General features: G+C 42.1%; 1 protein-coding gene across 5 annotated transcripts in view; it reads right to left on the bottom strand.

Moving 5' to 3' along the window:
* KIF13A (kinesin family member 13A) overlaps positions 1–24,143 on the bottom strand; it is a 322,375-nt gene that overhangs the window by 151,098 nt on the left and 147,134 nt on the right. For all 5 annotated transcript variants that reach the window (XM_073631119.1, XM_073631117.1, XM_073631118.1 and 2 more), the window contains exon 4: positions 18,585–18,645. In XM_073631119.1, the coding sequence (XP_073487220.1) occupies positions 18,585–18,645 (61 nt within the window). The remainder of the gene's footprint in view (positions 1–18,584; positions 18,646–24,143) is intronic.

The following is a 24,143-nucleotide window of genomic DNA, read 5'->3' on the forward strand; positions in this document are numbered from 1 at the left end:
GCTCAGATAGCAAGAATGCTGGTAATTGGTGCACTGTTTGGGGTAATATGTCAGAGTGAATGAGAGTTGGACCACTGCTTTGTGTGACAGAGCTACAGTCTGACGCTCTAGATCAGCCTTTTTCAACCAGGTGTGCCTTGAGGTATCTTCAGGGGTGCCTTGGCAAAATGACAAAAAAATTGCCCACAAATTGTATACAAGCCAGCGAGTGGAATAAGTCTCTGGTTTCCTTACAACCAATGACATCAGTTAATAAGGATGATGGATGCCTGCACAGAATCCTGGTTTGACCCTCCCCTGCCTCTCTCTTTCAGCACTGGGGTCACATTAGCTGAGTGATGGAGAGAAATTGAGGGAGAAGAGAAACATTGGAATACTAGTCAGTATCAGTGAGCAAAAGTGTATTTGCTTTGGCGGAATAAATCACCTCTAACCCTGGGCGTCCTACGTGTGTGGATGTTGCTGCATTATGAAAAGCTATTAGAATAGTTTTTTACATTTTAGAATGTGGTGCCTCGAGACTGTCCATCATTTTAAAAGGTGCCTTCAGATTGTCTATAATTTTTAAGGGTACCTTGACCGAAAAAAAGTTGAGAAACACTGCTCTAGATTACTGCGGCAGAGTACTTACCAGCTTACATTTAGACAGCACAAGGGATCTTACTTACAATGAATGAAAGTGTCCCTTTGTCAGGGCAGGGCTCAGTCCTTCCTTCTCTGAGCTGGCCGCTCAGCTGTCGGCTAATTGCCAGTTCCTATCTCTCCACAGGTACTCAGCTGTTGATGATATCCTGCTCGTCAGTCCTGCCTACTTAAGCCATCCAGCCCAGAGGATCTCTGCCTTCACCTTGTTAAAATACTTGCTTGGCTGACATCCCTTCTGGCTCCAGATCCCGCTCGCTGTTTTACTACGTTCATCTCCGGCTCCCTGACGTTTGGTTTGTCTGACTATCCGTTCCGGTTCCTGAACTCTGGCTAGGTTTTGACTACATTTGGTCTATTTACTTTTATTATTAAACAAGTGTGATTTAACTGTACTTCTGTCTCGGTCTGATTTCATGGTTTCTGACACCCTTGGGCTGCTGGCTGTAGTTGTAGCTGAAATTTTCAGTCATCTGATCCCCCTAAACCCTACTGCCAGAATCTTTAGGTTGGGGGGGGGGTTAATTTGAGCCAAGCCATGGGCAATCCTCAAGAGTGCTGAGTAATAACCCTTACACAAGGGAAATTCCTCATTGACGGTAGGTAATGCCCCTTGTACTGATTTTTTTTTCGATAACTCTTTAATTAAACTAGGCTTTAATACCCAATGCAGCACTTACTAGTTAAGTAAGGACTAAAAACCATCTGATTTATTACTGGATGCATTACAGTAATAAATCCTGAGGATTCAATTGGGCTTTAAGCTCCTGCAGCCGAGACTTGACCACTGCATCCCTGTCAGGTCTCACCAGGCACTGACAGTAATACATTAGAAATGTAACAAGCGAGAGCTTTGATGTGTACAGTATTATACATTCACATTTCTGCCAAAACCACCAGGTCACAAAGTTAATTAATCTAAGCGGACTGCCTAGTCTTGGAAAAAAAAAACATCCTAGTTGGCTGTATTCTGTATTGGCGGAGTTCTGTATCTTTTTTTTTTCTTTGTAAGCTGCAAATTCTATCATGTGCTTCAGTCTACTTGCTAAAAAAAAAATAAAGTAGAATCATGTATTCCACACCTTCACCTTTCTCGCCTGATCCCAGCTGAATGGCCAACAAAAACCTCACACAAATAAAAAAAATGAAGTAAACCACAGTTGTTTTCTGGAAAAACAAAAACAAAAAAAAAACGCATGTTGGTGGATGTAGGCATTAGAATGGAAGAGGAGTAGAGTAAAACCAACTATACATGGATCGAAATTCAGTCATTTCAGCTGGCACCGGCTCAATCCATGTATGGGCAGGCTGGTTGTACAAGTCTCAATTTGCCGATCAACTTCTTTACAACCGGCCTGTTGGCAAATTTTCACACAATCAGCGCTGCCACCTATAGCGGGCAATGCAGATCAGTGTATTTTGACAGCAGGGAAGTCTGAACACAATAACTCAGTGGGGAGGAATGAAAATAATTTCTCCATTCCCCCATGAGCACACTCAACGTGGATGGGGGAATCGAGTCATTTTTCCCATTCAACCTGGTGGTTGAATTAAAAGAAAAACAACAATGAATCATTCATGGACTGCTTAACTGTGTCAAGAAGGAGAGTAAAGTTCTTTACTGAGAAATATGCAAGAAGCATAGGGTTATCTGCATATTTATTAAAGTGATAGTAAACCATCACCTTGTAAAACAACCCATTCAGTTTATTATAGAAATGAAAGGCAAAACCACTGTGTATGAATATACTGTAAAAAAATATATATAGAGAGAGGGAATGTCATCCACTTATATGAAGGGAGTAAATACATTTTCTCCCTTCATATAAGTGGATGACATTCCCTCTGTCTGCTGCTGCATAAGAGCTGGGGGAGGAGAAGCAGCAGTACACTGAGCTTCACAGTGAAAGGCTGTGCAGGAGGGACATGTTAGGGCTAAACTGATCATTGGAGGAGAGCAGGCTGAGTTCCAAGCACAGCTAGAAAACTGACCATGGTGTGTTCTCCTGCTTAGTGTCATCAGTTTTTAATAGGAAAGCAGTGGGACTGACAGGAACACCAGGGATTTCACACAAAGGAAGCAATACAAAGAAAACAGGATAATTTGCCAGTACATGGTACAGCATATATCAGGAATATGAAATGCTGAGGTAACAAACACTTTAAGTTTGTCTGTTATTTTGTTTCATGTCTGTATGTACTGTATATGAGAGTATAGAAAGGTGTAATTATTGAAGATGTAAACATTGAGGCTGGGTTCACACCGCAGATGGATTTGGCTGACAGCAGGGAGTCAGGGAGTCACCGTTTCAGGGACGAATCAGGCCCGAATTTTTGCCCTAATTCGGACCTGAAATGGCACCAAAGACGCACAGGACTCCTGTGCAATTCGCTCCAATGAGAGACGGTCACACTCTCCTGTCAGGTGCATTGGATGCGGGTTTAGTGTTAACTCAGCCTGAAGGGAAAACAATGCAAGCTTTTCCTTCATGAAGTAGGTCAATGTAAATTTACACCATATTTACACCAAATTTCTACTGGGGACATAAGTATTTATGAAAACCGTTATAAAGTGGTTATTATATAAAAGGTACGGTTTACTCCTGAGCCCACAAAGTTTCTAAAAATCCATAGTATAGGCAAAGTGGACACAGCGCCTCCTACCCGGTACCTGACCGATCACCAGACTTTGCAGGCCTGTTTGGAGATAGGTGTCTATTATTCACTAGGAAAGAATGTTGACCTCCGCAGCAGTGCAAAGCCAAGGTTTTGAGAAGTAAAATGCTGCCCGGCCTGGCGTAGGAGATGATATTTACAATACCACAAACATCCGATCTGAAGTCTGTGTGGGGCCTATAGTATTACTGAGGAGAGCATATACATAGTTACATAGTAGGTGAGGTTGAAAAAAGACACAAGTCCATCAAGTCCAACCTATGTGTGTGATTATGTGTCAGTATTACATTACATATCCCTGTATATTGCGGTCATTCAGGTGATTATCTAATAGTTTCTTGAAGCTATCAATGCTCCCCGCTGAGACCACCGCCTGTGGAAGGGAATTCCACATCCTTGCCGCTCTTACAGTAAAGAACCCTCTACGTAGTTTAAGGTTAAACCTCTTTTCTTCTAATTGTAATGAGTGGCCACGAGTCTTATTAAACTCTCTTCTGCGAAAAAGTTTTATCCCTATTGTGGGGTCACCAGTACAGTATTTGTAAATTGAAATCATATCCCCTCTCAAGCGTCTCTTCTCCAGAGAGAATAAGTTCAGTGCTCGCAACCTTTCCTCATAACTAAGATCCTCCAGACCCTTTATAAGCTTTGTTGCCCTTCTTTGCACTCGCTCCATTTCCAGTACGTCCCTCCTGAGGACTGGTGCCCAGAACTGGACAGCATACTCCAGGTGCGGGCGGACCAGAGTCTTGTAGAGCGGGAGAATTATCGTTTTATTTCTGCAGTTGATCCCCCTTTTAATGCATGCCAATATTCTGTTTGCTTTATTAGCAGCAGCTTGGCATTGCATGCCATTGCTGAGCCTATCATCCACTAGGACCCCCAGGTCCTTTTCCATCCTAGATTCCCCCAGAGGTTCTCCCCCCAGTGTATAGATTGCATTCATATTTTTGCCACCAAAATGCATTATTTTACATTTTTCTACATTGAACCTCATTTGCCATGTAGTCGCCCACCCCATTAATTTGTTCAGGTCTTTTTGCAAGATTTCCACATCCTGCGGAGAAGTTATTGCCCTGCTTAGCTTAGTATCGTCTGCAAATACAGAGATTGAACTGTTTATCCCATCCTCCAGGTCGTTTATGAACAAATTAAATAGGATTGGTCCCAGCACAGAACCCTGGGGAACCCCACTACCCACCCCTGACCATTCTGAGTACTCCCCATTTATCACCACCCTCTGAACACGCCCTTGTAGCCAGTTTTCAATCCATGTACTCACTCTATGGTCCATGCCAACGCACCTTATTTTGTACAGTAAACGTTTATGGGGAACTGTGTCAAATGCTTTTGCAAAATCCAGATACACCACGTCTACGGGCCTTCCTTTATCTAGATGGCAACTCACCTCCTCATAGAAGGTTAATAGATTGGTTTGGCAAGAACGATTCTTCATGAATCCATGCTGATTACTGCTAATGATATCATTCTTATTACTAAAATCTTGTATATAGTCCCTTATCATCCCCTCCAAGAGTTTACATACTATTGATGTTAGGCTAACTGGTCTGTAATTCCCAGGAATGTTTTTTGGGCCCTTTTTAAATATTGGTGCTACATTGGCTTTTCTCCAATCAGCTGGTACCATTCCAGTCAATAGACTGTCTGTAAAAATTAGGAACAACGGTCTGGCAATCACCTGACTGAGTTCCCTAAGTACCCTCGGATGCAAGCCATCTGGTCCCGGTGATTTATTAATGTTAAGTTTCTCAAGTCTAATTTTAATTCTGTCCTCTGTTAACCATGTAGGTGCTTCCTGTGTTGTGTCATGAGGATAAACACTGCAGTTTTGGTTACTGAAGCCCCCCGATTCACTCGTGAAGACTGAGGAGAAGAATACATTCAATACCTTTGCCATCTCCCCATCCTTTGTAACCAGATGTCCTTCCTCATTCTTTATGGGGCCAATATGATCTATCCTCCCTTTTTTATTGTTTACATACTTAAAGAATTTCTTGGGATTTTTTTTGCTCTCCTCCGCTATGTGTCTTTCATGTTCTATCTTAGCCATCCTAATTGCACCCTTACATTTCTTATTGCATTCTTTATAAATTCTGAATGCTGTGGATGATCCCTCAACCTTGTATTTTTTGAAGGCCTTCTCCTTTGCTTTTATATGCATTTTTACATTGGAGTTAAGCCATCCAGGATGTTTGTTCGCTCTTTTAAATTTATTACCCAATGGGATACATTGGCTAATGCCCTTATTTAATATGCTCTTATAGCAAACCCATCTCTCCTCCGTATTCTTTGTTCCTAATATTTTATCCCAATTTATGCCTTTTAGCAAGGTTTGTAGTTTAGGGAAGTTGGCTCTTTTGAAATTCAGTGTCTTTGTGTTCCCTTCATGTCTCCTATTTGTGTGATTTATACTGAAACTAATTGACCTGTGATCGCTGTTACCTAAATTGCCCCGTATTTCCACATCTGTTATCAGGTCTGTATTGTTGGTAATCAGTAGATCTAGTAATGTTTTATTTCTAGTTGGTGCGTCTACCATCTGACCCATAAAATTGTCCTGCAAGACACTAAGGAACTGGCGAGCCTTAAATGAATGCGCGGTTCCCTCCGCCCAGTCTATGTCTGGATAATTAAAATCCCCCATTATGATAACACTTCCCATCCTTGCTGCTAATCCAATTTGTGATAGGAGATCCGTCTCCACTTCCTCCCTCAGGTTAGGGGGCCTATAGCATACTCCCAGTATTATTTTCCCCTTAGCTTCATCCCTTTGGAGCTCTACCCATAAAGATTCCACCTCCTCCCTAGCCCCCTCAGTGATGTCATCTCTCACATTCACTTGTACATTATTCTTGATATATAGGCATACCCCTCCCCCTTTTTTACCCTCTCTATCCTTGCGGTATAGGGTATACCCTTGAATGTTTGCCAGCCAATCATGAGAGCTGTTGAACCAGGTCTCTGAAATTCCCACAAAATCCAAATCCTCCTTGTACAACAGTATCTCTAGTTCACCCATCTTGTCCGCCAGGCTCCTGGCATTGGTGAACATGCCACATAGTTTAGACCGGTCGCATATTGTCCTCGTATTGGGTGTTTCAAGATTGCAACTTGGACTTGCTACTATACTCACCTTGTGTTTTTGTGCTTTGGTTAACCTACCACTAATGCCCCCAATACTACCCTCTGGAATATCTTCCGCGCTGGCTATCACTGTCTCTGGACCCTCCCCCCCATCGCCTAGTTTAAAAACCCCTCTAACTTTTTGGCCATCTACATTCCCAGCAGATCTGCACCCTCCTCATTTAGGTGCAGTCCGTCCCTTCTATAGTACCGGTTACCGACTGAGAAGTCAGCCCAGTCCTCCAGGAACCCAAACCCCTCCTTACTACACCAGCTCTTCAGCCACTTGTTTACTTTCCTAATCTCCCTCTGCCTCTCTGGTGTGGCTCGATGTACCGGTAGTATTCCTGAGAACACTACCTTGGAGGTCCTTTTCCTCAATTTAGCTCCTAAGTCCCTAAAATCGTTCTTTAGGACACTCCATCTGCCTCTGACTTTGTCATTGGTGCCAACGTGCACCATGACAGCCGGGTCTTCCCCAGCCCCTCCCAGTAATCTGTCCACAAGATCCGTGATGTGCCGAACCCATGTTAGTTGAATAAATAGATAAATAGATATTCTTGACAGTAAGTCTATTTTCACAGAAAAGAAAGTCGATTTTCTAACATAAATTAATTACCGGTATATGGAATTTTTAAATCCAAATAGTACCAAGTAAAATTCTAATTAAAATTTTCACTAGCAGTTAAAAAAAAGCTTTTCGTATGAATATTTCCAGGTTTTAAAAGATGTGGATTTACAAATAATTTTATGAGTAAGAATTGGATTCATGTCATGCATTTACAAAAGGTGCTACATTGTTTTTCCACATAATTAGACAATTATTAAGGCCTGGTTCACACCTATGCATTTTTTAGTGCGTTTTCAGTTTTGCAGAAACACATTGTGCATTTTATGGAAAGGGCCAAGGACCAGCAGGTTGTGTTTTTGGTTCCATAGACTTCAATGAAAAATGCAAAACGCACCTGGAATATGCATCAACTGCAACCTGCATAGGTGTGAACCAGGCCTAAATAAAAAAAATAAAAAAAGAATACCTCCATTCAGTAATAAAAAAAAAATGCTAAGTTCAGTTTTAAAATGTGCTATGTACAGTTACTGGAATTTTTTTTTTTTCAATTCTTTATTTAACAAAAAACAGGAGTACAGAGGGCATACTAAGCAGGAAGACAGATCTCTGTGTTGTCCCAGTCAGTCCACCCCCCATACAGTTAGTAAACACTCCCAGGGAACACACTTAACCCCTTGATCGCCCCTGGTGTTAACCCCTTCCCTGCCAGCATCATTAGTACAATGTCAGTGCATATATTTAGCACTGATCACTGTATTGGTGTCACTGTTTCCCAAAAAAAGTGTCACTTAGTGTCAGATTCGTCCTCGGCAATGTCGCAGTCCTGCTAAAAATCGCTGGTCGCCACCATTACTAGTAAAAAAAAAAAAAATTATAATAAAAATGCCATAAATCTATCCCCTATTTTGTAGACGCTATAAGTTTTGCACAAACCAAACAATATATGCTTATTTTTAACAAAAATATGTAGCAGAATACATATTGAACTAAATTGATGAAAAAATTTGATTTTTTAAATTTTTTTGGGGTATGTTTTATAGAAAGTAAAAAATATTGTTTTTTTTTTTTTTTTTTTTAAATTGTCAGTCTTTTTTTGTTTATAGCGCAAAAAAATAAAAACCAAAGAGGTGATCAAATACAACCAAAAGAAAGCTCTATTTGTGGGAAAAAAAGGACAGCAATTTTATTTGTGTACAGCGTCGCACGACCACACAATTGTCAGTTAAGGTAACGCAGTGCCGTATCGCAAAAAATGGCCTGGTCAGGAAGGGGGTAAAACCTTCCGGTCCTTAAGTGGTTAAGGCCTGATGGCCAAAACGTGTTGGCCTTTTTACAGCTGTTATGTGTGTAATTTCGATAAAGAAAGACTGCTAATTGATGTTATCCTGAGTGCCTACTTATTCCTCCAGGGATTCATGCTACACAGAGGCATCGGCAGTCTGACAGTCTGAGCACTGGCTGGAGTTTTCCAAATTATCTTTGTTTGTAAACCTGAACCTTGGTCCATGACTTATACTGTACATTTTGGAGTGCGGATGCATATTGTATAAATAACCAATCATGTATATGTCAAACAATGTACATCACTCATCTATACAATGTTCTAGGCTTCAAATCCACAGATTGTTAACAGGCTTCTAGTGATTGACACTTTTTAGTGGCACAGCTCTTAGGCTGCATTCACACTTCAGCGTTTTGAATCGCGGGCAGATTTGCTGCAAATCTGCCCGCAATTTGAAAGCACTGTTGTGTGAATGGCAAATCAGGGGACACGCATTTGACATGCCATTCATTTGAATGACACCTCAAATCGTTGCGCATTGTCGTGCGATAAATCACGCTGCAATCGCGGAAACATGTCGTCCAAAAAAAAGTTCAGGAGCTACTTTTGGGAGACATGGGTGATTGCAGCGCGATAATTGCGGCAGACCTGCGTCATTCAGGTGTCATTCAGATGAATGGTATGTCGAATGCGAGTCCCGCGATTTGCTATTCACACATCCGAACTTTCAAATCGCAAGCAGATTTGGGGGAAATCTTCCCGCGATTCAAAACGCTGAAGTGTGAATACAGCTTAAGAGAACTGGCCCAAGGCACAACAAGCTGCCCGAATGGATACTTGTGTTTTGCTTTACTGAAAAGCTACAGACAAGCATGAATTCAAAACAATTTAGAGTGCTTAAAGGGTTATTTCTTCTATGTAGTCACTATACGCAATAGCATCCCCCCCCCCCAAGCTAATTCGATTTTAAAACTATACCCCCCACTTCTGCTAACATACCTGTTGGTTATTTCGGCAATGACAGAAACCTCTTGAAAAAACTGCAAATGCTTTTCATGGCTCCATCTTGCCTCTTTACTAGGGTGGACCTGCCATTAGGACGAGTGACCCCCTTTTGCTAGTGCTACCAAAGGAAGAGCTGTCCTTTTCTTGAGGGCTGCACATTGCTCTCTCCCTTTGCTGTCACAGCCGCTAAGCTCATTCGAGCCCTCACTGTGCATGTGCAGCCCTCACGAAACAGATTATGCTCCCTCTTGTAGGAGGTGCTTGTCCTAACGGCTTCTCCAACCTAGTAAGCAGACAGGACAGAGCCATGAAAAGCATCTTTCAGTGTTCCGGGCAGGCTTCTGTTATTGAAAAAAATGGCCTACAGGTATGTTAGCAGAGGAGAGGCTTAGTTTTAAAACCTGATTAGCTTAGGGTAATTCTACTGTGTACAGCAGGGGTCCCCTAAACTTTCTAAACAAAGGGCCAGTTTATTGTCCTTCAGACTTTAGGAGGGCTGGACTGTGGCCAGCGGGAGTGGACATTTTCCTGGCATCAGTGGGAGTAACATCATCACATTTGGTATTAGGGGGAGGAACAGTGGCGGCCCGTGCACTGTGGGCGCACGGGTGCCACCCACCCATCCATGCGCCTGGCCTCTTTTAGGATGCTGGAGGCATGGATTCCTATGGCAGGGGTGGTATATTTTGAAGCACCTGATTAGAGCCAGAGGCTCTAATAAGCTTCAAAATAGGGTGGGGCTCGGGGAGCAGAGAGTGCGCCCTGATCCCACCCAATTGTGTGACCATAGCAAATTAATTTCCGCTATTTTCACACTAACCTTCCTCCCCACCAATCAGGAGGCAGGACGTCAGTCCTGCTTCTTGATTGGTCAAAGCGTCAGGCCACCCTATTGGATGCCTGGCGCTTAGGAAGAGGAGCGAGGGGACTCACGCTGGAGCGGAGGTCCCCTCGGCTAAGTCGGATGCATCCCTGCGGGCGGCTCTGGCACACCCTCCCTCGGGTGCCAGAGCCGCGGTCCGCGCACAGGGGGGGTGCCAGAGCCGCAAACCCCGCGAGTGGTGGGGGGGGTCGGTGGGCACAGTGGCTGCATTTGATGGGCAAGTGGCTGCATATGATGGGCACAGGTGGCTGCGTTTGATGGACACAGGTGGCTGCGTTTAATGGGCACAGGTGGCTGCATTTGATGGGTACAAGTGGCTGCATTTGATGGGCACAAGTGGCTGGATTTTATGGGCACAGGTGGCTGCATATGATGGGCACAAGTGGCTGTGTATGATGGGCACAAGTGGCTGCGTTTGATCTGCAAGTGGCTGCGTTTGATGGGCAAGTGGCTGCGTTTGATGGGCACAATGGATGTGACTGATGGGCACAAGTGGCTGCGTTTTATGGGCACAAGTGGCTGCGTTTGATAGGCACAAGTGGCTGCGTTTGATGGGCACAAGTGGCTGCGTTTGATGGGCACAATGGCTGCGTTTGATGGGCACAGTGGCTGCGTTTGATGGGCACAAGTGGCTGCATATGATGGGCACAAGTGGCTGCATATGATGGGCACACGTGGCTGCGTTTGATAGGCACAGTGAGGCTGCAATTGATGGGGGGGTTTCAGTATTTTTCAGTTTGTTTGAGCCCCCATAAAAATTTTGAGCACCAGCCGCCACTGGGGAGGAATAGTGTCAGTTATTGGTGTTAATGGGAGAAAAGATGCTCCATTTTTGGTGTCCGATGATGCTCATAGAATAGTGTCTCTTATCAGTGGAATGAATGGTGCCCCAAGAGCCAGATAAAGGCAAGCAAAGGGCTGCATCTGGCCCCCGGGGTGCAGTTTGGAGACCGCTGGTGTATAGAGACTACATAAACTTTTTTTTTTTTTTTTTTTTTTGTATAAAAAGTGGACTAACCCTTTAAACAAACTTTTACTCACACTGGGGCACAATTCCTCTAGTTCCAAGTACATAAACCAGAAAATGCTTTTGATGAAAACATCTAACTTGTATCACATGATGAAGGGTGAGTAGACAAGGAATGTTTTCTAAAATACTGGCCGCAATCCGAACCATAAAGCAAAATAAATATACTAGACAAACTCCACACAGCACACAACATGCTCGCAAGATTTATTTGGATTTAGCTCATTACATGCTCTTTCTTCATGAACCAAGAAGGAAATACGAAGATGACTTATTTGCAGCGTGAGTTGGAAGCTCCAACCACGGTATAAGTAAAAGTGCTGACCAAAAATACCACACATGCTTATTACTGGGTTTTACAGATCTCAGTGCAGTGAAAGTACAGCTGCAACGGCTTGAGGATTTTCAAAGTGAAGGTTTCAAAACACTATTAAAGCAGAAAGCTACAGTGAGGAGATGATTCAAACAGCCTTCTGAAAAAACACACAGCATCAAATATATGCTATTTAAAGTAGAAATAGGAAACATCTGCAACAAGACTGCAGGAGATTGGCAGCACTGAGATGCAACAAAAAGAATTTTTTTTTTATGGAAATGATGCATTATGCTTTAACAACCTTAACAGCATTCAGTTACAGTTTAAAACTACGTTAAATAGGTTTTAAAAAAGTGGGGAATCCCTCGCTGGCTTGCTGAGTTTTCTCGATTTCTTTTTTTCATAAAAAGTCTAACCCTCCCAGTAAAAGCAAGCTAATGGTTTATAAACAATTATGTAAAGGCATATATAAACCCCCAACACAGTTTTCCTTTGTTTCCAGCATAGAAACCTTTGTAAATGAGTGGACACCTTGCATAGACAATCATTTCCATAGTGAAGGTAGAAGACATTCCCTCATCTTTCTATTTTTATGAATAGCTGTCCTTGTTTTCTGTGAGTCACAGAAGAAAGATGGGAGCTCTGACAGGTGTACAATGCACTGGGCAAGGGCCTGTGGTAAACCACACATCTTTGTAATACTTAGCTAAACAAATACCTTTATAAGCCCATTTGACCTCTATCCATTAGCACTACCAAAACCAGTGGAATCTTCCACTTTTTTGGACTACCTTGTTAAAGAGTAACATCAATTTTGTTGTAAAAAAAAACAACTTTTTTCAGATTCCTACTTGTTTCTACTCTGAGGAGATAACTATTTATTTGACCATGTCCTATGCAGACTGGTTCTAAATGTGAGGGTCTGGTTTATTATATTCACCTGGTGCACCCTTAGTGTTCATATGAGAAAAGTTGCAGTGTCTGCATTCCTTTGGAAGTATTTAATGTGATTGTAAAGGATTTTTTTAAAATAACAAATATGTGATACTTACCTGCTCTGTGCAATGTTTTTTTTGCACAAAGCAGTCCCAGATGCCCCTGTTGAAGTCCAATTGGACGAAACGTGTCGGGCAAGATACACTTTTCCCTACACTTTATTTTATCCTACGTGATCACGCTTTTAATTGTTCTGCTTATTGGTGTGACCAAATAAATTTATCTTTTGATCCACATTATTGGCACATTTTAATTTTTCCCTCCATATCCCTGAAATCCCATACGAGATTCGGATACCTTCATCTTTCCCTCACGGTTCCTCTTGATAGATGGTCATCATCCTGACTGGTGGAGCGGAGAGGAGATGTCCCTTGAGATCCGGGACTCCCTTCAGGACAACTTCCCCTTTGGATCTGTAAGCCTGTTTGATTCGGTGTTGCTGACATTCAAATCCACCCGTTCTGGTAAGAATATTCCATCTATTTCCAACTCAAGATTTTCATGCTGATGAATCATAGATCAGAGGATCTCCCATTCACATTGGATTTATATTTTACTTTTTACACTACGGGACTTCATTGTTTCACCTATTCATACTCATGTATTAGTTTATAATATACATGAGCTATTGAACTTTACTCATCACTTTGGTCTTCTGCCTTTTATGTCCCAGTGGGCTATATCCACTGGCCACTGCATTATCTGTTCACATTTTGGATTTTGTTTTAGCTCTACATTTATATTACAGTCCCAATTGTCCTCTTCTTCGGATCCTCCTTTCTGGGAACCCCATAGCAAGCCGCTTCCCCCTGTGCGGGCTCACTCCTGAGCCACATTCTATGTATCCGTTGACACACACACAGTGCGGCTCAGTCCAGCCCCTCACTCTCTCTGTGATTGATAGCAGCAGGAACCAATGGCTCCTACTGCTGCCTCTATGATCAGTGAGGAGAGAGACAGCAGAGAAAGCCGTTGCTCTCTGGCACAGCTCTGAATCAAGATTTAGGGGGGCTGGGGTAGTAAAACACAGAAGTTCTTTTTTTACCTTAATGCAGAGAACCTTCTGTCTTTAGTACCACTTTAACCCTTAAGGAATATCTCAGCAAAAATGAAACCTCTTCTGTAGGGAATGACTAGTATCTTATTGCAGACTATGCAGACAATCACACAAGCAGGAAATTAAATTTTTGGAGGCTTTCACCAGTTATACAGAACGCCTCCAGGTTGCCATATTGTATTCAATTTTACATTAATACTACAGCACTGCAGATTGAAATGGAAAGGTAGTTTTTAAATTACAATAAGGTTTGTCTAGCAATTGTATATGCTATATTATATTTTTTTTATTTGCTATATTCTTTCCACAAAAGTAGAGTTACTCTTTAGGTAACACATAGTATGGCTCTGAAAACTTCCCATTGGCAATTGTAAGAACCTGACCATCCTACTGTGTACATTAAAAGCAAAGAGAAGCGGGACTGTTCTTTGGTTGTGCTGCAATGCCAAATTTTCAGGAGCTGCTGGGAGGAAGTGGCAAGCATTCAGTATAGGTCTTCCGCTGAACTGTAATGATTGGCCTTGAATCTTCTTCTGTCTGACTGTTGCCTTGGGAATCTTTCTGATTATTGTTTAGACCAGCTTGTATATGTGTATTCTGCTAAGTTTACCTGCCTGGAACCTGGACTCTCTTTGCTTACCATTGACCTGACCATGAGTGTTCCTGTCTCTGCTACTGTCTATGGTTTGCTCTATCTGTCCTGAGGAACTACCCACGCTAGCATCTGTCCTGTTGTCAGCTGTTGTCCCTGGAAACACAGAGGGTCTACTTAACTCTGTGACAACAATTAATCATGTCGACAAGTGTTCCAAGCCAAATTTATGCTGGAATTCTTCTTTGCTAAAGAAGGCCAAATGCCAGCTGTATTCCTGGGCCACAAAATTGTAATTTTCACCCAAGAATGGGTGAAGCCACTAAATTAAATTTAATTCTACAGCTAGACACGTCATGGTAGTAAAAACTAGCATCTCCCATGTATGTACCATTAACAGCAATGCTGATGAAAATATCAAATTGCCACACTTAATAAATATCAAAATCATAAAACATAAGTATATATATTTTTTTTTGACAAAGGCAATATTCATCGCATTCAAGTCTTTTCTCCTTGATTTTTACTTTTGTGACTCATGCAATAAAATGTATTTTGTTCACACAGGCTCATTGTAATTCCTGATTCTGGGCCAAATTCCTACAGCATCCAAAACTGTTTTTCTAAGAGACTGGCAATATAAGTACTATTTATTGAAAAATCCGGAAATATGTACAACAAATATATATGTACACACTCTGCCAGTGACTGATTAATCTTTTCTGGATCTTATAGATGTTTTAGGAAGCTTTGCTAATCCAAACGTCATATCTAACAAATGGTCAATCTAGATGTGATGTCAAAATGTGAATGTAAAAATCCAAGTGATCACTGTAAATGGGCACAACATGTTTTTGGAAAAAGAAAAAATATACTGCTGAAGAGCCTGAAGGCAGTGAATTGTAAAGAGCATATGGTATAAACTTGTTTTATACCACACATAAAAGGGGAAACAAAAAAGGGTTTGAAGTCTGTATGTATAAGCCACAAGACAAAACAATGTGCACATTACGAACAGAATACAGTGTCAACATTGTTCACATGGCCTTTTAATTAAGAAAAAGAAGTGTATTTGCCCCGGGCTCACAAGAAAATTGAGCCAACTAAGAGAGTCTTATTGGTGAAGGATCCTGACTGGTCATATTCTATATCTTAGCCCGCTGAATAAGTGACCACTAAATATAAAGAGATGTGTTTTCTCCTTCATTTTCGCAATTCCTATAATGCTGTTCAAGAACAGAACACTTTATAGCCCAACTGCAACCTCAACTTTTCTTTTTCTTTTCAAATTTTTGATTGGCAATGGGAAAGAGTTAAAACCTAAAGGTTTCAAATACCATTTGTGTTCCCACTGAGGGCATTTTTCAGTTGAGTAAGGAGAGATATCTCTGTTCTGTCTGACACCCATCACCTAGGCAGGAAATAGCGTAAATATCCTCATTAGGACAGTGTTAAAGTCCTAAATTAAACAACCAGCAGAAATGGCTTACTCCAAGATGCAAAATAATATTTTTCCTTTAATAAAATAGCAAATAGGAACAGATTCCTTTTGATATGTTTTGCAGCAGGCACAGCGCTTTCTCAAAGAAATCTAGTACAACTAAATGCTTTAGTGGAGATAAGCTGACCCAGCACCTGAGATGTGATTGTAGATTATGGAGCCCGATTTCACCCAAGCAGCATGTGAAATATTTCACAATAGGAGAAATAAAGTTCTGATAAAGGTTTTGAGCCTTCCCCATGGTACATAAAAAGTGATTTTATTGCTGCCTGTGTTACCATTGAAGGAATTTACCCTCACTTTCTGTTCTGCCTGACACCTGTCAGACATGAAGTCAAGAGATTTTCCTTCACTTTCCGTTCTCTCATATAAGGCAGAAAGAAGAAATCTCTCAAACGGGTTAACAGGCAAAAACAAAATCCTGAAAGGGGTCCTTTCCACACACCGTCCACTACCCAGTGGAAAAAATAACTGTTGGAACCCGATAACTGGGCTGATATTTGGCAGTCAGCAGTCTTCCACTGTCAAAAGTTTAGCTCTGGAACCCAAGTATAAGGTCCTCACTAGGTAGTATCTTGCTCAGGCTAGGACTGCTAAAATACTCCCATCTTATTCCCCGCACTGTTTTTGGGGCTGTGTGGAGGCAGGAGCCCAATTGCATATTTGGTGGACTTGTCCTATAGTCATATTGGATTGAAGTGTTCCAGATGCTATCTATACTTTTCGGTGTGTTCCTTAGTCCTGATCCTACCCTAGCTCTTCTGAATAAACCTCCTCCTGATTTAACTTCCTTGCAATTCAAACTTTTCCTACAATTTACCACTGCCTCCAAACACACTATCACTAAATCCTGGAAGTCACCCAAACAATGTAACCTGGAAACCAAAAAATAGGGTAACGCAATTCATGGTTCATAGCAAGATTGAGGCCACGTAGTTTGACCGCATATCGAAACATCTCAAAATCTGGCAGCCATGGGTTGATAATTTTCTGCCCTTGAATTTTGATCAATCTCTGTTGGAACTTTGACTTTGCTTATCAGGTGTGCAGGTCATGCTTAGTCATAGTTTGGTGCTATGTTTATGTGCTACCTTGCACCTAGGAGACCCTGGCCCCTTCCCCTCTCTTCCCCTTCTCTTCCTATACCTTCTTCTCTTCTTGTGTTTTGCATTGATGTACATCAGCCTACACTCCATGTGTTCCACCTTGGAGCTCTTAAGCGTAGTTCTCACCGTGACAAGGGGTTACCCCCTTTTAATACTTGCTTTCTTATATGCTGCCCCAAGTGTTAAAACTCTTGTTGCTGACCACTTGATTATTCCCATTTGTTAGCATTTTACTTGCTATGAGTGTGTATAGCCATGTAATTTCAGTTGCAATTGTATGTTGATTGCACACTGTCTCGTATTTATCTTTACTTCAATAAAAATATTGAACAAACAAAAAAATAACTGCTTGGCTGCAATCATAGATCTTAGATAAATAATGAGGAGTTAATATCCTCCCTCCAAAAACTCAACAATCTTACACAATATTAATTGTATTAGGGTTGCACAGATACCGATAACGGTGCCAATACTAAGCATTTGCACAAGTATCGGTACTCGTGCAAATGCACCAATACTTAAAACCGATACCTGCTGGATCGGTTCTTTCAGCTGTCAGTTTGATTCTCCCGCTGACATCTGAAATATACACAAAAGAATGCAGCAATTATCGGTTGTTAAGGAGCGGGGCCGCAGCATCCTTAACAACTGATGACTCATTCATCTGTCAGCAGGGGTTTCTTGCTGACAGATGAATGTAAACAAAACCAAGGACAGCTGCCGCTAGCCATCAGTGGTACAAGAGCGTTCAATAACTCACATAGATGGTAAGGTACACTTCATCGCTAGGTCAAATGGATGAATGGCTCAGCCCCTGGATCTCCTGAGGGGTCTTGACAAGGGACGGAGCCTGTGACAGCCAGGGAGACCCAAAGGAGACACGCTCACAGGCTGGAGGAGACCTGGACAGACTTAGAGGCAATGTCAGATGCTGGCGGAAATGCTCCGCAAAAGATACACACAGCGAGGACACCGGAAAGCTGGAGACCATGCAGCACAAAAAAAAGCCGTTAGTTACAGGATAACTATAATCCAAACTGAGAGGATGCCGACTCGGTCCAGGACTACATGACCATGTGACCTAAAGAAGGGTTAAACCCTGAAACATGTAGTCCTGTATATCTGTTTTGGAATTCATGGATTTATCCTTGTTTTTACTACTTTGGAACAGCACTCCCCTTTTTGTGTTTTAGTCCCTTCTAATTGGTCTTTTGAGTTGGGGGAACAGCGAGTGTTTTATTGACTGCAGGAGGAGGAGACATGGGATGGAGGAGATGGGACTGGAGGAGGAGGATGTAGGATGACAACATGGACCTCCTAGATGTGGGGCCAGCAGTGCGGAGTCTTGGTCTCATCCAGGTAGTAATATCACACAGCACGCTGATAGATGGAGACCCCCCTCGCTGCTCCTCTTCCTCCTCATCTTGATCTCCCTAAATGCCGAAAATAGGTATCGGTAATTGGTATTGGCGAGTATTGGTATCGGTACTTGTTGCTAAAAAAGTGGTATTGGTCCATCCCTAATTTGTATACTCCTAAAAATACTGGGATTGCAGTTCACTTTTAAGAAACTGGAGATACACTTTTTCTAGAATACAAATGCATCTTGGCTTTATAAAGATAGGTATACTAACTAACTAATTTTCCTAGGTCATTATGTGTTTTAAAACACAGTACGCTGAAAGTTATGGATTTCTACAACAACAATTACATATCTGACTTTTTATAATACGCTCGCTTTCTTTTTTATTTTTTCTTTAAAGAAAGATCACATGGGTAGGCTTACCTGCATATTTTGAAGTGTTTGTCTCATCCATCGACCAAAAACAGTAATCGAATGCAAAAACCTACAGATAAAAAGAACAATATAAATTGCTTTTTTTTTTTTTTTTTTTTTTTTATATTTTCATATTACCGATGTCATTATTACATTTATTGCATAGAGATTACATTTTGGTATTTTTCACATGATGAGGAGATGGTGAAAGATGAACAAAGGCCACCATTAAGTTCCTCTTTAATATATGTAAACCATTAACACAATTACTTGAGATGGCATTATTCCAAAGTGCAGGCATTAGTATGATACCTAAAACAAACACAGTGTAAGGGGAAACACTGTGTTATTCATCATATCCAATCAAATTTTTGCTAATTTATTAATCTATGCTATAAAAGCTGAACACCACTAAAAACATATTTATTCCATATGAAGATGTTGCCTTACTAAACTGTAGCGATTAAAGCTAAAAAGCAGTTCTAAGGCTTTTGTTACTTTACTGTACAGTGACAATACAATATAAGAGGATTAAGAGGACCCTGCTCATAAGAGCTTACAATCTAATAGGGTGAGGCAAGTGGTACAAAAGGTAATAAATTTGAGGAATGAGCCAATGGAAGAATTAAAAGTTTGATTGTTAAGTGGAGGCGATATAGGCTACCCTGAAGAGATGAGTTTTCAGGGATGGCCAAAATGTGGACAGAGTAGGAGAAAGCTGGAAAAATTGAGGTATAGAGTTCCAGAGGATGGGAGAGGCTCTGGAGAAGTCCTGAAGACGAGCATGGGAGGAAGAGACAAGTGAGCTAGAGAGTAGGAGGTCTTGGTCTTGTAGCTGGGGGGCAGAGTTGTGAATGGCTTTGTATGTTCTTGTTAGTATTTTATATTTAATTTGCTGGGAAATCAGAAGCCAGTGGAGGAATTGGCAGAAAGCAGTGGTAGACACTACTACAGCTTACTGTATATCCACTTAGATAATGTAAAATAGCATGTCAAAACTCTTGAATCCCTCTACTCACACTACTGGTGTTTATTCAATAGTTAGTGGTTAGGAGTCCTTTTTTACTTTTATATTGCCAAGCCTAAAAGGAAGAAAAAATATTCCTATTTTGTGAATGAGCAGTGGCAGTTAAAAAAAAATCTCATAATATGACCAGGGACATGCCATGACAGAGTCACACAAATATTCCATTGTTCAAGGACTGGGAAATCACAGGGCCAGACGATGAGAAGCTTTAACAAAGAACAAATGCAGAAGTCATGGCAGATTATTTACTGGGTTTAGAGTATATCGATCAATGCCAAGGCAATCAGCTACAATACTAGTAAAGGCTACAATAAAATCTGTATAAAAAGGAATAGGAATAACCTGTAGATTGAATTGAATGGCATTTGCTTGATCCCCAGACTAAGCCCGGGTTCACACCTATGCGAATTAGATGCGGCTTACACCGCATCTAATTCGCAGGACATTTTAAAATACATTCATATGAATGTATCTGGTTCACATATGTGCGTTGCATTCGCACGTGTGCGTTTTTTTGCATTCGCACGTGTGCGTTTTTTGGGCATTGCGGTGCGAACTACAAGCCTATTATCTCCTATGGGAACGCATCTGATTCGCAGATGCATTGCGTTCTGAACAAGGATTTTCTCTTTCTCCTCACTACACCTCCCCCTCTCCCCCCCCCCCTCCCTCCCCCTCTCCCTGCTCTCTAATCCTGAGCAAAAACGCAATGAATCCGTTGAACAGGAGATTGTTATCTCCCCAGTGAAACCTGAGCTTCAATTCGCACCGCACATGTGTGAAACCAGGCTTAAGCTATATTCCAAAAACAAGTTAACATAAATGGCGATGGGCAAAGCATTATAATTCATAGCATCTAATAAGATTAGCATTACTATGCATGATGTTCTTTGCTTTGTGATATAAACCCATATGGTACACGGTGATAGTTATTTGTGCATAAAATTACATAAGTGTTTTCCTTTTCTTTGTTTTTGTCTCTTTTGTAAAGAGTTTTGAGATAGTATCTTTAAAGGCATGAAGTAAAATAAAGTTTGCTATTAATATAATGCATTATAATGACAAAGCCATTTCTTTAAGAATAACATGGTCTACATATTTCAGGCATGTTATTAAAGCGGAGTTTCACCCAAAGGTGGAACTTCCGCTTATCTAGTTCTTCCCCCCCCCTCAGGTGCCACATTTGGCACCTTTGGGGGGGGGGGGGGGGGGTGAATGAATGGGCTATGTCAGGATCTAGATCTGAACCTGTTTTTGACAGGTACCCTGTCCACACTTCCAACATACCTTGCCGCAGGGAGGTATGTCATAAGTTTGGCCCCCTCCTTCTCCCTCCTCCTCCCTCCCCTGCTGCCGGGCCAGTAAGACAGCACAGCGCGCTTTGTGCATGCACAGTTGGGACCTGGCTGTAAAGCCGCAAGGCTTCACTGCTGGGATCCCTTACCGGCAATGGTGGCGGCAGCACCTGACAGCTGGTTAAAACATCGAATGGGGTGCCGACATCGCTGGATTGCAGGACAGGTAGGTGTCCTAATAATATAAGACTTTTAATTTTTGGAGAGGAAGGCGGAAAACCCCTTTAAATACAATAAAACCTTGTAACAAAGCTTACATTTGAAAGAAGATTTTCCCCTCCAAGGCCCCTTCCACATGGGGCAGGCACCACTAGGAGTCCACTTGCTCAGCGAGGAATCTGTCTGCTGATCCTCGTTGAGCAGGCGTATGGCTGCTTATGTAATATATAGAAACCTGACAGATGCTATAATCCCTCTCCACTTTGTCCAAAACGTAAAAAAAAAAAGTTTTACCTTTTGTTATACTTTGATATTATTAGATAGCTAGTGGTGGTTAGTTACATTCAGCTGAACTTGTTCTGTAATGTTGAAGATGATTCATAGCTTCCCCAAACCACTCCTTCAGTATCAGTGAGTGCCAGGAAAATACCTCAGCATTCATATCCACAGAGGTAGCACAAGACACCATAACCTCTTGACGTTGACTGCACGCACATATGTAGCCGCTCTGCACATGGGCCTTAACACAGAGCAAACGCATATATGCGGCCCTATTAAAACAACTTACCGTGCTGAGAGTGCACTCCCTGCATGCTTCCAACACGAAAGCCGGCGGATATCAGTAAGCTCCGATGCATACTTACGATCAGGAGCTTTCCAATCCTGTAAAAGCTGTGACAGCCAATCACAGTAGTCACATGACCCGATTGCCTGTCTCAGCCTCCCAGCTTTTAGAACTCTTAAAGGACCAGGAAGTGGTTGCGCGAAGGGGTTAATCTAATTCCCATGGAATATGTAGATGTCAATTGTCCTGACAATCATTGAAACCAAAGAAATGGTTAGGAGAAGCTACAAAATGTCTTCAACAGTACAGAGCAAGTCCAGTTTAATTTGACTAAACACTACTAGTTATACCATTACCAGGATAAATGAGAACCTTCACAGAAAGATTAGATATTTCAAGTTCAACTCCAGCTTAATTTAAAAACAACATTTTCTTCCCTAACAACTGTATACACACGATAGGATTTTCCAACAACAAATGTTCGATGTGAGCTTGTTGCCGAAAATTCCGACCGTGTGTATGCTCCATCGGACATTTGTTGTCGGAATTTCCAGCAACAAAAAATTGAGAGATGGTTCTCAAATTTTCCGACAACAAAATCCGTTGTTGGAAATTCCGATCGTGTGTACACAATTCAGACGCACAAAATTCCACGCATGCTCGGAATCAAGCAGAAGAGCCGCACTGGCTATTGAACTTAATTTTTCTTGGCTCGTCATACGTGTTGTACGTCACCGCGTTCTTGACGTTCCGAATTTACAACATTTGTGCGACCGTGTGTATGCAAGACAAGTTTGAGCCAACATCCGTCGGAAATAAATCCACGGTTTTGTTGTTGGAAAATCCTATCATGTGTACATAGCATTAGACTTAAAGTGACACTAAACAGTCCAAATATATAATAACTTGGAAGTGTATGTAACCTTAACATTTCATAGCCCTGATATGTGCCTGCTGTACCATGTACTTGTGTTTATAAGTATCCTCTTCTCTTTGTATTTCCTTCTTTGTGTAAAATACCTGGTGTTCCTGCCAGCCTCCCTGCTTGCCGATTTCAAACTGACCACACTAAGCATGAGAGCACATTCATCTCAGTGTGGTCAGTTTTCTAGCTGTGCTGGGAACACAGTCTGTCTGCCCTCCAATAAGGATGAGCTCAGGCGTGTTCGCAACAAGCACACGCAGAGCCCGTCAGGAAGTTGGCACTGCACAGAGCTAATCACAGGGAGTGAGCCATTTTCCCGATGTGCGGCTGCAGGGATCGAGGAATGTCTCTGTAACGAGGCCCCTTTGCTCGCTCGGTTCCACTCTCCCGACACTCCTCCGCAGCTATTGAATCAGATTGCAACGTCTGATGGTGAGGTCATCCGATGCTCCGGGACTAGAACTACAGCTCTGTGCCGTTCTAGTCCAGTTGTGATAGCTCAGAACAAACACCAGGCAGGCTGTATGTAAGTTCAAACAGGACTATCCTTTATTGCAAAATACAGGCTTTTATACACTCAAAGTGGAGGTGCAGACCTCCTGCTCATATTACTCTAACAATACAGCTGTAACCTAATTAACCTAATTAACATGAGCTAATTAACTAATCCCTTTAGACAGCCTAGATGACTCAGACATGACCGTTAGGCCAGACTGGCCATCTTGTAGTTCAGAAAATCCAATCAACATTATCACAATCAACATAGACTCTTCTTCACACAATAGCAGAGTTAATTAACACAAATAACAATGGGGATCTAATGACTCTTAGATCCCATAGTAGACTTATTTACAATACAAATTTTAGCAGACAATAGACAGACAGGTGTTGGAATTTACATCAGCATCTCCTAACAGTATCTGTCCCAGCATTATGAATCAGCCACTATTCCAATATGGCAAATCCAGAGTCCCCAGAGTCTGTGTGTCCTGGGGGACCAGGACCCGAATCCACAGCAACACCACCTCAAGGGTCCCCTGGCATACAGCTCACAAAGTGCACCGTTCCCCCAAATGCAAGGGCCCCCGATCGATCGGCAAGAGGCTAGCATACAGTCCCCACCAAAAGTCTCTTTCCCGGCTAGGTCTGTCACAGTCTCACTGCCTGTGATTAGCGCTGTGCAGTGCCGACTTCCTGGCGGGCTCTGCACGTGCTAGTTGCGAACACGCCGGAGCTCATCCTTATCCTCCAACAATCAGACGTCTGCTGACACGACCCCCACCTTGCACAGCTCTTCATTAGGAATATCAGTGTATTGCTCCACCTCTGCCTTCTGCTGACACCCCCCCCCCCTGCAGTCTCCACCCCCACCTCTCTAAAGCCTAATACACATGGGCCCATATGTACAGCAGGGGAGATCACTGTACTAACATCGCATGGTTAGTACAGCGGCTCTCTCGGAGCTGTCAGTTTTTTCCGCTCAGCCCTGCTGAAACTATTATGCCGCGTACACACGAACGTTTTTTCCATCAGAATA

Source organism: Aquarana catesbeiana, linkage group LG05 (assembly GCF_042186555.1).
Source record: "Aquarana catesbeiana isolate 2022-GZ linkage group LG05, ASM4218655v1, whole genome shotgun sequence".
Taxonomy (NCBI): Eukaryota; Metazoa; Chordata; class Amphibia; order Anura; family Ranidae; genus Aquarana; species Aquarana catesbeiana.